Genomic DNA, 15143 nt, shown 5'->3' with positions numbered 1-15143 from the left:
TAAAGGAATATTATAACAACATTTTATTTTAAAATAGTGTGTTTTTTGTGGAAATCATGATACCTTTTTTATTTATATGAAATGGAAATCATTTGTAACATAAATGTCTTTACTGTTTTTTAATTTCTTTCCAATCTTACTGGCCCAAACTTTTGAACAGTATATGTATAAAATAGCCTATATATCAATTCATTTCTAAAAAAAAGTATATGAATAAAATATGTACCTTATTGTTATAAGATTTTTTAAATGTATGTATAAACTATATTGTTGATTTTGTTGTTTTTAAATAATAGGTTTGTATATAATATTTATAACGGTAGTGTATGTATAAAATATATCAATTTATAAAATGCATATACATTAGTAACATGTATAACAATTCAATATATATATATATATACATTTTACTTAAAGAAAATTAAGTGTAGGCTACAAGATAGTTTTCCCATTGGGATATTATTTTTAGTAAATTAGCACAAGTTAAATTCAGTACAGCAAACGCTACCATGAGGTATCCCTAAACCTGTACTTACAAATATACTTTACACTTTACATTCTGGGATTTGTAGTTCCCTTTGGCTGAAGACACGCACGACCCCATGACAAATTAAACTACATATCCCAGCAGCATCAGTTAAGCCTAAAGTCGCAACAGCTGATTGTCAAATAGGGAACTAGCAATGTCAGCCGTGCGCGCAGACGGAAGGGTCTCGGCGATGGAGTGCGCAGAGAAATCAGCAGTGCGCCGCACAAGGTACGTTTTCAGCGCTTTAGCGCCAGTTATTAAGACTCCTGTTCTTTTAATTAGTCTCTGTACATAGATATCATTTAATCGCGATGATGAAGAGCGCTGGAGCGCGCGTGCTTCTAAGACTTTACGACACACACAGGTTAATCACAAGCATCGAGCAATAACGTCTTCTAAAATAACAAGAGGTGTAGATACTTGTTTCGACATTATTATAAACCTATGACCTCGTCTCCTACGTCCACAAAATACGGTCTTTAAGTAGGCTATGTTTAAAATGTGTTTTCTTTGACAAACAGATTATCAGTAAATGTCAGTTCCTGCTCGCAGCGCGTGCTGCCGTGATCTAGCACTAGCTGACTCATATCATCGCCGTTATTTCTGTGGAGCGTTTTTCAGCCACACCTAACTATGAGTGATATGTGCTGTGATTAATCTAACCTTACTTTGCTTACAGAGCATCATTGTTAACGAGACCTGTAGTTGAGGTGGTTTCATTACACTTGGTCGGTTGGTCATGTATAGACTGGTGTTTTGAACTAATACATAGAGTACATTCTTAAACTACAGAATATTTTGGAATAGTTTGCTATAAATAGATTCTAAGTGATAGTTTATATTTCTCATCCTCTCCTCTCTGTGTTTGCTTTGAGTCGCAGCGCCGCAGTCCGCCGGCAGAGGGCGCGCTCATCTAACGCATGATACTGTATATTTACTCCGAGCCAGCTGCTGTTGGGATGTTCTCCATGTGTGTAAGCTGACATGTATAGGATTGAAGTGGAAATCTTGAATTATACAGCCTACAGTAGGTGCATCATTGCATCTGTATGATTGTGTGGATCAGCTCTTCTGGGGCTTGGATGTACTTCTTTTAGGTTGCTATGTATACTGTACACTACAGTTCAAAAGTGGGGTCAGTAAGATTTTCTCTTTAAAGAAATTATTACTTTTATAATTATTTCATTAAATTGATCAAAAACTCATAGTAAGGGTATTTATGATGTTACAAAAGATTTCCGTTTCTAATGAATTCTGTTATTTGAAGCGTTCTATTCATCAAACAAATTCTGAAAAAAAATATATATCGTAGTTTCCACTTTGATGATAATCAGAAATGTTTCTTGAGCATCAATTTAGAAATCAGCATATTAGAAGGATTTCTGGAGAATCGGGTGACACTGAAGACTGGAGGAACAATGCTGAAAATTCAGCTTTGATCACAGGAATAAATTACATTTTAAAGTATATTAACATAGAAAACAGTTCTTTTAAATTGTTAAAAATGTTGTTGCGTATACGGTATTTTTTTTTTTAATCGAATAAATCCAGCTTTGGTGAACATGTCTACCAAAAACATAAAAAAATACTGACCCCAAGAACTTTTCCACGACATTCTAATTTGAGATGCACCTGTATATGAATGCATAAATGTACACAGATCAGGCATAACATTATGACCACCTTCCTAATATTGTTGGTCCCCCTTTTGCTGCCAAAACAGCCCTGACCCGTCGAGACATGAACTCCACTAGACCCCTGAAGGTGTGCTGTGGTTTCTGGCACCAAGATGTTAGCAGCAGATCCTTTAAGTCCTGCACATCCCTCAGATGCTCGATTGGATTGAGATCTGGGGAATTTGGAGGCTAAGTCAACACCTCAAACTCGTTGTTGTGCTCCTGAACCATTTGTGCTTTGTGGCAGGATGCATTATCCTGCTGTAAAAGAAAACGTGATTCATCTGACCAGACCAACTCTTTCCATTGCTCTGTGGTCCAGTTCTGATGCTCACCTGCCCACTGTTGGTGCTTCCGGTGGTGGACAGGGGTCAGCATGGGCACTCTGACTGGTCTGCGGCTATGCAGCCCCTTACACAACAAACTGCGATGCACTGTGACACCTTTCCATCAGAACCAGCATTAACTTCTTGAGCAATTTGAGCTACAGTAGCTCGTCTGTTGGATGGGATCACACAGGCCAGCCTTCGCTCCCCACGTGCATCAATGACCCTGTCGCCGGTTCACCACTGTTCCTTCCTTGGAGCGCTTTTGATAGATACTGACCACTGCAGACCGGGAACACCCCACAAGAGCTGCAGTTTTGGAGATGCTCTGACCCAGTCGTCTAGCCATCACCATTTGGCCCTTGTCAAACTCGCTCAAATCCTTACGCTTGCTCATTTTTCCTGCTTCTAACACATCAACTTTGAGGACAAAATGTTCACTTGCTGCCTAATATATCCCACCCCCTAACAGTGCCGTGATGAAGAGATAATCAGTGTTATGCACTTCACCTGTCAGTGGTCATAATGTTATGCCTGATCGGTGTAAGAATTAATCTATAAAAAGTAGTGCTGCTTAATATTTTTGTGGAAACCTTGATAAATTTTATGAATAGAAATATATAAAAAAATATATATATTTGAAATCGAAATATTTTGTAACATTAAAAATGTTTTACTGTTATTTGTGATCAACATAATGTGTCTTTGCTGAATAAAAGTATTAAATATACAAACCTGTACAATAAAATAGAAATAATATAATATACTTTATTATACATTCTTTAAGGATTTGTGACAGTTTATGTGTGTATGACAACTATATTATTGTCATCTTTTTTTGGCGGATTCTCATAGTAAGTATTAATCATATGTTATCATAATCAGTTATTAATACTATTATTAATAGTAATGCTATTATTACTATAATAGTAAAACCTCTAATTATTGGGACTTTTTTTTTTAGTTAAGGATCTTAATACACACAGAACTCACAGTTTTATATGCAGTATGTTTGTGGAAGTGCATGTGCTGTGACATTACATCCAGTACTGGCTGGGATACTGAGTTTCATCATGATGTTTGTGAGGGGTGTCCCGCGAGGGGGGGCAGGTGGAGATACGCCCCACAGGACAGGCTGGTTGATATGGTGATCACAGAGCCCTTGGGTGTATTATAGAGAGCGCACAGACCTCGTGACACGAGACTGCGTCTCCACACCTGCTCTCACACCCAGCGCTCCCCGCTTCACAGAGCAGCCTGATTTGTTTATGTTCCGCGCCTAAGGACACCATTCAAAATCACTCTCTCATGGAGCAGCAGTAGTCCGATGGTCACAGAGACAGATGAGCTGCCCCGTAAGAGGCCAGCGGAGGGGGCGTGTGCTCTGCGTGTTTCCAACCTGCTGCTATTAATACCACCCGCCAAACATAATCTGCGGGATAGGTTATCCTCATGTTTGTTGGCAGGGTCCATAGTATGTTAGCGACAAAGAAAGAAAGACTGAACGGTTTGTCTTGAATGGTCCCAGCCCACTAAATGCTTGTGACGGTGAAAACAAAACCAAACCGTCGTAGAAGGCACAGTTTTGTTTTCCTCCCCTCTGCTTCACTTTCGTTTTCTTCCTGTTCTGTCGCTCTCCTCGGCTTGCCAGAGGGCAGGCGCTCTGAGTGTCCGTGTATGCATGCGTCCCAGTGGTTATATTAGCGCTGATCCTTCTCTGGAGCTCTTGTCTGTCTCTGCGCACTCATCATGAACACACTCCCAGCGTACTCGGGAGCCAGGATATCAGGCTGCTGGGCTCTTAGGGCAGATGGAAGGTAAGCCTGGTAACTTGAAGTCATTTTCAGAGCATCTTTGTGCGCATCCTCAGGTGTGTTGTGTTGTTTTGTTGTGCAGTCTGCGCACATACTTGTATGGTAAATTCAGCTGTTGCTGACAGCACTCTCTGCTTTCTATGTTTGCTTGCTAAGCTCATTTGCATCAGATTTATGTATTTGCAGAGAACCTGAGTTTATGACTGGCACATCTTGTCAGGTTTCAATCGAATAAGCGATCTGCACAAAGGTGTATTCTCATACCGTCCTTGAGTGAGCTCATGATGCGAACCAGAAGTTGCTAATGTGCTGTCGTTTAGGTTAACGTCTGTATTTTTTTTTAAAGTGATCGTTCACCCAAAAAGGAAAATTCTCTCACGTTATTCATCCTCATGTTGTTCCAGACCCATATGACTGACTTTCTTCTGTGAAACATGAAAGGAGATGTTTTGAAGAATGTTCATACTGCTCTATTCCGTTAGAAATATGATGTACGAAATTATGGGTAATTGTTGAAACTTTTATTTGCTGTATGGTATTGTAACTGTATTGAATTACTTTACAAAATCAGGTTGATTTTGATGAACAAACGTTAAAAGTTAAATAATAAAACAATACACAACAAAAAGTAAACAAGTCTCTCAAACAGATTAAAGTGCAAAAGAGCTATAAGAGAACAATAATAATGAAGCAGAACATTTTCAACCAATGTCTAGGTATTGTTTCAGGGTTGGCATGTTTTAGTGTAAACACTGTAAAACTAAATATGACATCTTTGAATATTTGGTGTTAGCAATACGTAGCAAATACAAAAATCTGAATGGAAACCTGTAAATACTGGCCAATGTGAAATTCGTGCAGATTTGTCAGTTTTAATCAGTTGATAGAAAAGAAGTTAAATAGTTCACCCGAAAATTAGAATTTTCTCAACATTTACTCAACCTCAGGCCATCCAAGATGTAGATGAGTTTTTCTTCATCATCACTTGTTCACCAATGGATCCTCTGCAGTGAATGGGTGCCGTCAGAATGAGAGTAATTCATCTGAGAGTAAAACACAGTAATCCACACCACTCCAGTCCTGTGAAGCTGAAAATACCTGTTAATTTTTCGTGTCTCGTCGCATTCTGTTAAGAATTGCATGAATCATGTAAATTATAGGCTATATTTTCAATTCAAAATGGTGAAATTTGACAGAAAAGAGTTAAGTAGTTTGCATCATTAGATATTACTGTTGGTAATATAGTCTAATCTGTCATTTAAGATTTTCACCATAAAACTGTTTTCAAATATTAAAGTTTCTCCATTGGCAGATATTTGTTCTTGTTATAATTATAAATTCACTTCATTTTGATCTCTCAGAAAGAAAGACTTATTCTTATCGTCCTATGTCATTTTTAGTGCTGTGTTCAAAATATCGATATGACGATGTATCGTCACAGAGATTTGACGATATGAGTATCGATACAGCTGGCCCTGTATCGATATCGTGGCACGTGTGCAGCAGTGGACCGCGCTTAATTTGTTTAAAATTTTACAATGTTTAAAATTGAGTAGAAAAGTGCGAGGTTTCTAAAAAAGAATGAATAGAGCATAATATATAGGCTACAACAAGGTTTAATCTGGCCGCAGAGGAACGCAACTGGGTTACCTGTTATAAAGAGACGTAATCCCAAAACAGAGCTTTACACTTGCGCAATACAGAAATATCTGCTAAGTGTGTTACTTATCTTTGTCAACCTGACAACCCTGTGCACGCTCTCTCTCTCCACTGTGGATAAACCTGCGTGCTTTCTGAAAACACTGGTTAGCTTGCAGTTTAGCGATCTCCACTTCAATAATCTATTCTCAGAAAATTGTGATTCATCAACTGTTCATTTACGACACCGAGAGAGGCTGTGTATGTATGAATTACCACCGTTTTGCCGCATTTCTCTATTAACAGTGAAGCTGTGGCTTTAATTCCTTTAGAAACAATGATGCTACCAGCTCCTTGTTGAGAAAGATAATGTAGCTCTTGAGCGATTAAGCTATTTAGTTGATAAAATTGCGGGGCAGCGCTAAAAAGTTTGTTCCTGGATGTCTGAGTTCTGCCGCAACATGATCCGTGTGTGTGACTGAACTTAACATCAAACTGCTTCTGTTTCACACAAATGCTGGCACAGACGTGCATGTTCGGCTAGAGTCGCTTTGAACTCGTGCATCTTCGGAAGCGGAAAGTTACAAAAAATGTTGTGCACACCGCCACGCGAAATGACGTCACGTGCACTCAAAGCGAACTTGCTGACGCTCGAGTATAAATCAGCCTTGAGTGTGTGTGCGTTAGATAGTGAAGACAGCGCCTTAGTTTAGAACTCTTCTAATTTTTTTTTTTTAATTCTAGAGTGTTAATTTGTGCAATGATAACCTACCAGCAATGTAAATGATTTTTTTAAATATATTAGAATGAGTACATTACAATATAAATTGATTAGAACAAGTAAATTATTATTTATAAGCTTAAAAACAAGATGCAAACAATCAGAATATTGTACCTTGGGGAGTGCACAATGTAAACATGAAACATATGCCATTATTGTACTGTGGTACAGTTATGGAGGCCCTTCATAATGCAGACGTCAGCTGCCTGCTCTGCCAATAGTTAGCAATGGCACTATAGTATGCAGTGTTTAATAAACAGCTGTTTAACTCAATTCTGCTGAGGTGAAATTCAGTGCAGTCCTGTATCGTGATATGTATCGTATCGTATCGTGACTTTGCTGGTGATACACAGCCCTAGTCCATTTGTGTCTCAAGTTAATGTTATTTAAGAATCTTTAAACCTTTGCACTCGAAAACAAGACAAAAATACTAAGGAAAGATTTTTTCTTTTCTTTTCATATGCTAGTGTGGGAGCAGAGCTATTCAAGCCCTAAACTATTTTGTTTGTGAAATAAATGAAAAGGTAATGGAGATCTATTGAAAATTTAATTTTCAAACATTGGTAATACAAGACATTTACATTAAAAGACCATATTGACACATTGTGTTCCCTTCAGTCTATTCCTTAAATTCTCTTTAGGCTACTTGGTCTTAAAAAGGTCTTTAAAAAGTCTTAAATTTACCATTAAAACCCGCCCAGAAACCCTGACAACATTAATCCATTTGGCTGGTGCACTATATTTAAAGTCTCCAAGTCATATGAAAGAAAACGTTTGACCTCTGTCATTGCCAACAAAGGGTATATAACAAAGTATTGAGATGAAATTTTGTTATTGACCAAATACTTATTTTCCACCATAATTTGCAAATAAATTCTTTAAAAAGCCTACAATGTGATTTTCTGGATTTTTTTTCTCATTTTGTCTCTCATAGTTGAGGTATACCTATGATGAAAATTACAGGCCTCTCTCATCTTTTTAAGTGGGAGAACTTGCACAATTGGTGGCTGACTAAATACTTTTTTTCCCCACTGTATAATCATGACTGATCATTGTTTACGTTGTCGATCAGTGGTGTCACTACAGTACACTCCCTAGCACTCAAGGCCTAAATTGAACACCTCATCAATCATTAAATGTGGCGTTTCTTCTCCACACAAACTCAGTCCCTGCAAGTGCTGTGAGTTTGAGTCGCTTATAACGTGCATTTGAAAATACAGCATGTGCCATTTTATTATTATCATTGTATAAATTAAATAATTTACAGTTCAGTAGTATTACAGTAATATATTTTTGTTGATTTGTTTAATAAAAAATAAAAAAAAACGAAGTAAAATGGTTATAAAAATTGCAGTTAGATGTGTTTCCCCAATTAGTTCTGCCTGTTTTAATGAAGTAATGCACATACAGTTTCATGGCTGGTAAAAAAGATTTATGGTCCGCAAAATGTATTCCCTGATTATATGCATATGTAGTTAGTCAAGTCGCCTTTATTTATATAGTGCTTTTAACAATACAGATTGTGTCAAAGCAACTGAACAGCATTAATTAGGAAAATAGTGTGCCAATAATGCAAAAGGACAATAGTAAACACTCATTTTTCAGTTAAAGACAGTTCATCATTGAATTCAGTGATGTCAACATCCAGCTCAGTTCAGTTTAAATAGTATCTGTGCAATCATTTGCAATCAAGTCAACGATATCGCTGGAACTGAAGTGTCCTCTACTAAGCAAGCCAGAGGCGACAGCGGCAAGAAACCAAAACTCCATCGGTGACAGAATGGAGAAAAATGGAGAAAAATTAGTGTCATGTTGTGATGCTTAAGTCAAGTCATCTTTATTTCTGTAGCACGTTATATATATATATATATATATATATATATATTACTGTTATTATTTTTTTATTTTGTTTAATTTACTTTTTTATTTATTTTTTTATTTATTATTTTTTTTAATTGTGGAAACTAATACACTTCTAAAAATTCTTAACTTTTTTTTTTGCCTTCACAAAGAATATGTAGCCTCAAATCTAGGGCTGGGCGATATAGCTAAAAAAAATGTATCAACGGTATAATGTTTCATATAGTTCGGTATCGATAATTATTGACATTTTTTATTAACTTCTTTTTAAAACAAAGAGCAATATAAATTATTTTTTACATTTAACCACTGTATTTTTAAATTAACTCAATTTATTGAGACAAACAATACATATTTTTTTGGTTTTAACAGTCAAAAACAAAATAAAAATGAAACAAATATCTAATTTCTTATGTTTTATATGCAGATTAAACAGGTTCAACTTTTGGCTTGTCTCCCGAGGTCACAGGAGGGCAAAATGAGCAAAATAATGCAGCACATTTTAAATGTTCAACGCTTGGAAGTAATAGTCTATAAAAAATGTGCATTACGTCTAAATTAACTCATATAAATCAAATATAATTTCGTAAATTGCATAAACAATTATGAACAAAACAGCATCACGTATTTATGCACTGCTTAATCCAAAGAGCCTAAGCGCCATTCACACAGACTGCATTTAAAAGGAATAAACCTCCACAAATTCGTGACGTGTTTTCTAAAAGTTTAAACTGTTTTAACTTTGCATGGCTTTCCATACATCTCTTCTGTGAGACGCGAGTGCAGCAGTCATATTTGTCTGTCTAAAAATGCGCTGAATATGCGTTCTGTGTGAATGGCTTGGTTTCGGTTTTAACCCATTCAAGATCTTCTCCGCATTGAGCTTCTATATTTCTCTAATATGTTGAATGCATAACGCAGCAGCGGCGCATCTCGTGGGCTAACAAAACATTCAAATGCAACAACGTCACTCACATCATTATCACCGCATCTCGTGCTCCACTGATGACGCTCCCTGATGCACACCTAACATTGGATTGTACTATTTTTGCATTCAAATGCAAATGTTTATTTTAAATTTGACTAATATTCATTCTTTACTCACAATCTCCTCATCACAGGCAGGCACAGCACTCGTGTTGGTGTTTGTATGTGCTGTCTGCGGCACTCATAGCACGTGCCTATATCGTGCGCTATATCGAACATTTTTTATATCGTTATCGGAGAAGGTGTACCGTCGATAAATATCAATACCGTTTTATCGCCCAGGCCTACTCTAATCTCTACAAAATGTTTTTTTTAAACTTGCTAGATTTTTAAAAACATGGAAATGTATTCGTCAAAAGGAGTGAGAGCAGTCTGTCTCTGTTTTCCCAACAATTCTGCACATCTGCATTATCTCTAATACGATGCACAAGCATTCAAAAATATATATATATTTTTTTTTTTTGTGTGTGTGTTTTGTCTTTTATGCTTAACTTTTATGCTTTTATACTACATTTGTTTGATTCAAAAATACAGTAAAACTGTCATATTGTCAAATATTATTAAAATAAAAAATAACTGCTTTCTTTTTGGATATATTTTGAAATGCAATTTATTCCTCTGATGAATTTCAGATCCTTCAGAAATCATTCTAATATGCTGCTCGATATCCATTTACTGCTCAATAAACATTTCTTGTTGTTGTTTATATTGAAAGCCGTTGTGCTGCTTCATATTTTTGCATAAAGTGTTTTTTTTCCCCAGGATTCTTAAATTAATAGGAAGTTCAAAAGAACAGCATTTATTTGAAATAGAAATCTTTTAACATTATAAATGTCTTTTGTCGTCACTTTTGATCAGTTCAATTCATCCTTGAATATTAATGAGTATTAATTAAAGCATTCATTTATTTAAAAAAAATAATAAATCCTACTGACACCAAACATTTGCATGGTAGATAATGGTATATCTGCAAAAATAATAATAAGTTTTATTTTCCCCATTTATTATCAGATTGCTTTTGCTGTTGTTTATATTGAAGTAGTTAGCCTGTAAAACCACTGTAACGCACAAACCCTCGTGGCTTATAACATTTACTAAATGCATGATTTGCAATGGCAACTATCTGGAGGAACCTGGTGTTGTGTCTTGCTCAAGGACAGTGAGTTCATAGGTCAACCCTTGTCTGTTTTGAACCTACAACCTTTCAGTTACCAGCCTTGATCTGTAACCAGCAGGCCACACCGCTGGCAGATATTTGAGCTGAAGTCAGAGGTGTAACCTTGGCGCGTCTGTTGTGATGTCTTTCCTGCAGGTTCTGACGGCCGAACAGCAGCTGCAGGCTGCTAATAATGATTACAACTTTGACCATCCAGACGCCTTTGATTTCAGCCTGCTGGTGCACACTCTCCGCAAACTCAAGCAGGGCAAGAGCGTGAAGATCCCGGTGTATGACTTCACCACACACGGACGGCAGAAAGAGTGGGTGAGTGGAAACACACACACACACACAGAGCGTGGAGAGCTGATCATGTGTCAAATCCTTTATATGAGATGAACAGAATTTGTGGGTTTGATGTTCCTCATTTTTCTCCTCTGATTCACATGTGTCAAGTTTATGTAAATTATCAGTGTTGTGGAAGCTGCTTTGAAAGCTGCTTTATGATTTTAAAATGGCAACAACTTTACGATATATTCCTAAACTGGATTGTGAGTTCATTAAAAAGCTAATAACTAATGAAATCATAAAAAAATGTTTAAAAAAATAAAATAATGACATGATAAAAACTTAAAAATCACAAATCACAAATGTCAAATTAAAATATTTAATTGCAAGTATGATTAAATCATAAAATATAAAATTAAAATAATTTTAAAAAATGAATATTTAAATTAAAAATGTAACCATTCAAATTAATTTTTTAAATAATTAAATCATAAAAATGTGAAATTTAAATATTTTTAAAATAATTAAATCATAAAAATGTTAAATATAAATCATTAAAAAAATAATTACATAATGTAAAATTAAAATAATTAAAAATTAAATCACAAAAATGTCAAATTAAATATAAATTATTGTAAAGTAATAAAATCATACAAAAAAATTAAAATAAATATAAAAAATTTAATCATAAAAATGTAAACTGAAAATAAATCATTTAAAATAATAATTAAATCATAAACATGTTAAAATAAAATAAACAATTTTAAAAACAAAAAATTAAAATAAAACACTTACTTAAAGCTGAAATATTTTTTCCCTGCATGTCATGTGACTATTAACCAATACCAGAGAGCCATGAACATGCAAATGTTGTTAAGTTATAAAAATATTGCCTTAAAATCAGAAGTACTTGAAGTAAATGTTAGGTCAAAGGTCAAAAAACTTCAGTAAGCCCTGTTATATACAAGCAAAAAAATAGCTAACCTCTAGTCTTTAACTAACAGAAGCTAATAAACACTGCATTTGCTTTTCCATTAACTGTAATATTACATAATTTAATCTTAGCATTTCCGCACACAAGCCTTCATCAGGATTTATTAAAAACAGGTGTGCTGAAATAAAGTTTACTTTCTCTACTAGAATCAAACTTAACTCTTTTTTTTTCTGCTTGCAGAAAACGGTGTATGGGGCCAGCGTCATTATATTTGAGGGGATCATGTTATTTGCAGATAAAGAGCTGCTGAAGGTAAACATCATAAAATGTCTTGTTTTCCCTCACCCTCTCAATGACCTGATCTGCAGCGTCGTCTGTCTGTTTCAGCTGCTAGATATGAAGATCTTTGTGGACACAGATTCTGACATCCGGCTGGTACGGAGGCTCAGGAGGGACATCACAGAGCGCGGCCGGGACATTGAGGGAGTGATCAAACAGTACAACAAGTTTGTGAAGCCAGCCTTTGAACAGTACATCGAGCCCACCATGAGGCTGGCAGATATCGTGGTGCCACGCGGTGCGTTTGCTTTGACAAATGTCAAGCAGATTGCATTATAGGATACAGTCTGCACATTTTGTCAGTTGTACAGAAATTTCACAGTGCACATATTGCATACTGTAGCAGTAGTGCTAGTATGATTTAGGAATGCTTAGTTGGAATTCCTGTTCTTTATTTCCTGTAGGTGGCGGCAACATGGTGGCCATTGATCTTATAGTGCAGCATGTACACAGTCAGCTGGAGGAGGTAAGATCAACAGACATTTATTTTAATATCTAGCAGTAGACAGCACAGTATAGGCATTCAAAGATACAGGCCCATTTTAAAGCATCATTTCATCATGGTGGGTCTGGTTATGAAGAATTTCAGGTGTGTAATATCGCCCCTTTCTAGATGAAATATTTGACTTATGAACTCCGTGTAGACCAGTGGTTCTCAGCTTATTGTAACTAAGGCTCCCCACTGTCATCACAATATTCCAGGCTGCCTATTTAATATAATTTTAACAGAACTATAACATATATAATTAACTATAATAATTAATTGTGAATGTAATTATTATGAAATGTATAGAACTGATATATAAAACTATCATTTAAAATTTCTTGACATTTGTAAACAAATTGAATTAAATTTACAGTTACAATTAATTAAGTTAAATAAATATTTTATATATATATATATATATAATTTATTTGGGAGTGTCTATGTAGGTAAATTATATAGGTAAATTAACAAATTGAGGAAAGAGAAATATGATTTATGAATATGAATTATTTAGCATTTTAATTAAGTTAGATTTGAATGTATTTATAATAAAATTATATTAAAATAATATATTACTTTAAGTCATTTCGGCAATATTGCAATAAATTTCAGGGGAAAATCATCCTTTTAATTATCATTACGAAGAAGATTCTTATTCTTTGCGAGACATATTGCTGTATAATGTGGGAACATACAAGCCTGTGTTTTACTGATTATGACCATTACATGCATCTTCATTGTTTCCTCCTAAAGGTTTTTTCTGTGATTTATTAGAGCAATAATCAGTGTGTGCACCTCATGAGAAGTAGTTTGAATAACGCTTGTGTGTTTTGGATGGGGAATGCTTTGCAGTGGACTAATATTTGACATGTCATGTGGTTTGTATCACTGACTGTAATATTGAACAGCAAATGATGTTGTTACTCATTTTCAGGCCCACAGGGAATCTGCACCCACATATTTCATCAAAATTCAAACACTCGTCCTTCAAAGATCTGCATGTTCCCGGCCGCTGTGTGTTTGTTGAATATTTAGATCAATTTGATGATATTTCCAGCTATCAGTAAGAATGTAATACTCTCAGCTCCCTGAAATCATTCCACAGAATCCCCCAGATTTCCTCCTAAAATCAGCTCAAAAAAGTCCCTTTAAAGCAGATTCTGAGTGGGCCTGTTCATGTTCTGTAATACTGGTGACACGTTTTGTTTGGGCTTGCTTCCTCACTGCACTGGATTGTTCTCTCCTCTTCCTCCCCTCGCGGTGGCGCAGCGTGAACTCAGCGTCAGGTAGAGTAGCACTGCTCATCATCTTCTCTCTTCCTGTCACTCCCTGCACAGCCGCTTGACAGAAGTTTCCCCTCAGCGCTGATCTGGGCTCAGTTTGAGAACTGATAATGATATTCAGAGCAGTCACAAATGCAGGAGCGAGAAAACTGGCCTCAGATCAGTCCACAGGGGTAACTTATACCAGCCTCTCAAACTGAGGCCTGAGCATGACGGAATCTTCCTCCTCCTGAGCCCTGCTGCACTTCCTGTACTGAACAATAGAGGGCAGCGTCTCTTTGTTGTCACATTGGTCGTTATGAGCATTGGTGTGGTTCAGTTTTTTAAAATAATCAATCAAGTGAATTTGAATATCATGAAGACACATCTGTCATATTTCACACCAACATGTTTTTTTTTTTTTACATTTTGTTTTTAGTTTGTTAATTTAATTCAGTGTTATGGTGTTTATTAATATTTTGAATTAGCTTTTATTTTTATATTTTCAGTTTTCTTTGTAATTTTAGCAAGTTTTAGCAATTTTGTTAGGCCCTTTTGTCATTTTATTAGTTTGTTTGCAAAGTAGTTCTGTATAGATTTTATTTTATTTCGGTTTCAAATACAGTTTTAGTGCTTTTTGTACATATATTTTTTGGACATATATTTAAATAAATAAATAATTAAAAATATTAAATATCAATTTAAAATATATAAATTAAATAAGAATAGTTATTGTCTAAAGAATATATAAATTATAAAGTATTTAATTTAACATTATTTATTGTATATATTATTTAGTAATTTTAGTACTTAAACTTATTTCAGTTAGTTGTTTTTTTTTCATGCAGTTTACATTTTTCATGCAATATTTATATTTTATTTTATTGCAGCTTTATTTCAATTACTGAAAATGAGTTTCAGCTTTAGTTTTAGTTAACAGTATCAACACTGATATATTTATTTTATTTAGTTTTATTTTATTTAGTTTGGTTTAGTTGATTTTTATATTTATTTTCTATATATTTTTTATTTAATTGTATTGTCATTGTATTTTTAAAGTATTATA

General features: G+C 35.1%; 1 protein-coding gene across 3 annotated transcripts in view; it reads left to right on the top strand.

The window, feature by feature from the left end:
- The first annotated feature begins 10846 nt into the window (after positions 1 to 10846).
- The window catches only part of LOC107570870 (uridine-cytidine kinase-like 1), a 19363-nt gene continuing 15066 nt past the window's right edge, over positions 10847 to 15143 (top strand). Inside the window, exons 1-5 of one of the 3 annotated variants that reach the window (XM_016257150.1) lie at positions 10851 to 11094; positions 12230 to 12301; positions 12377 to 12566; positions 12733 to 12794; positions 14085 to 14101. In XM_016257150.1, the coding sequence (XP_016112636.1) occupies positions 10909 to 11094; positions 12230 to 12301; positions 12377 to 12566; positions 12733 to 12794; positions 14085 to 14101 (527 nt within the window). In that variant the 5' untranslated portion in view covers positions 10851 to 10908. Of the gene's footprint in view, positions 11095 to 12229; positions 12302 to 12376; positions 12567 to 12732; positions 12795 to 14084; positions 14102 to 15143 lie in introns of all 3 variants that reach the window. The other 2 variants (XM_016257149.1, XM_016257148.1) reach the window with 2 other exon arrangements.

This window comes from Sinocyclocheilus grahami, unplaced genomic scaffold (genome assembly GCF_001515645.1).
Source record: "Sinocyclocheilus grahami isolate Dianchi unplaced genomic scaffold, SAMN03320097.WGS_v1.1 scaffold1515.1, whole genome shotgun sequence".
NCBI classification, from domain to species: domain Eukaryota; kingdom Metazoa; phylum Chordata; class Actinopteri; order Cypriniformes; family Cyprinidae; genus Sinocyclocheilus; species Sinocyclocheilus grahami.
This window is presented reverse-complemented; position numbering and strand designations above follow the sequence as displayed.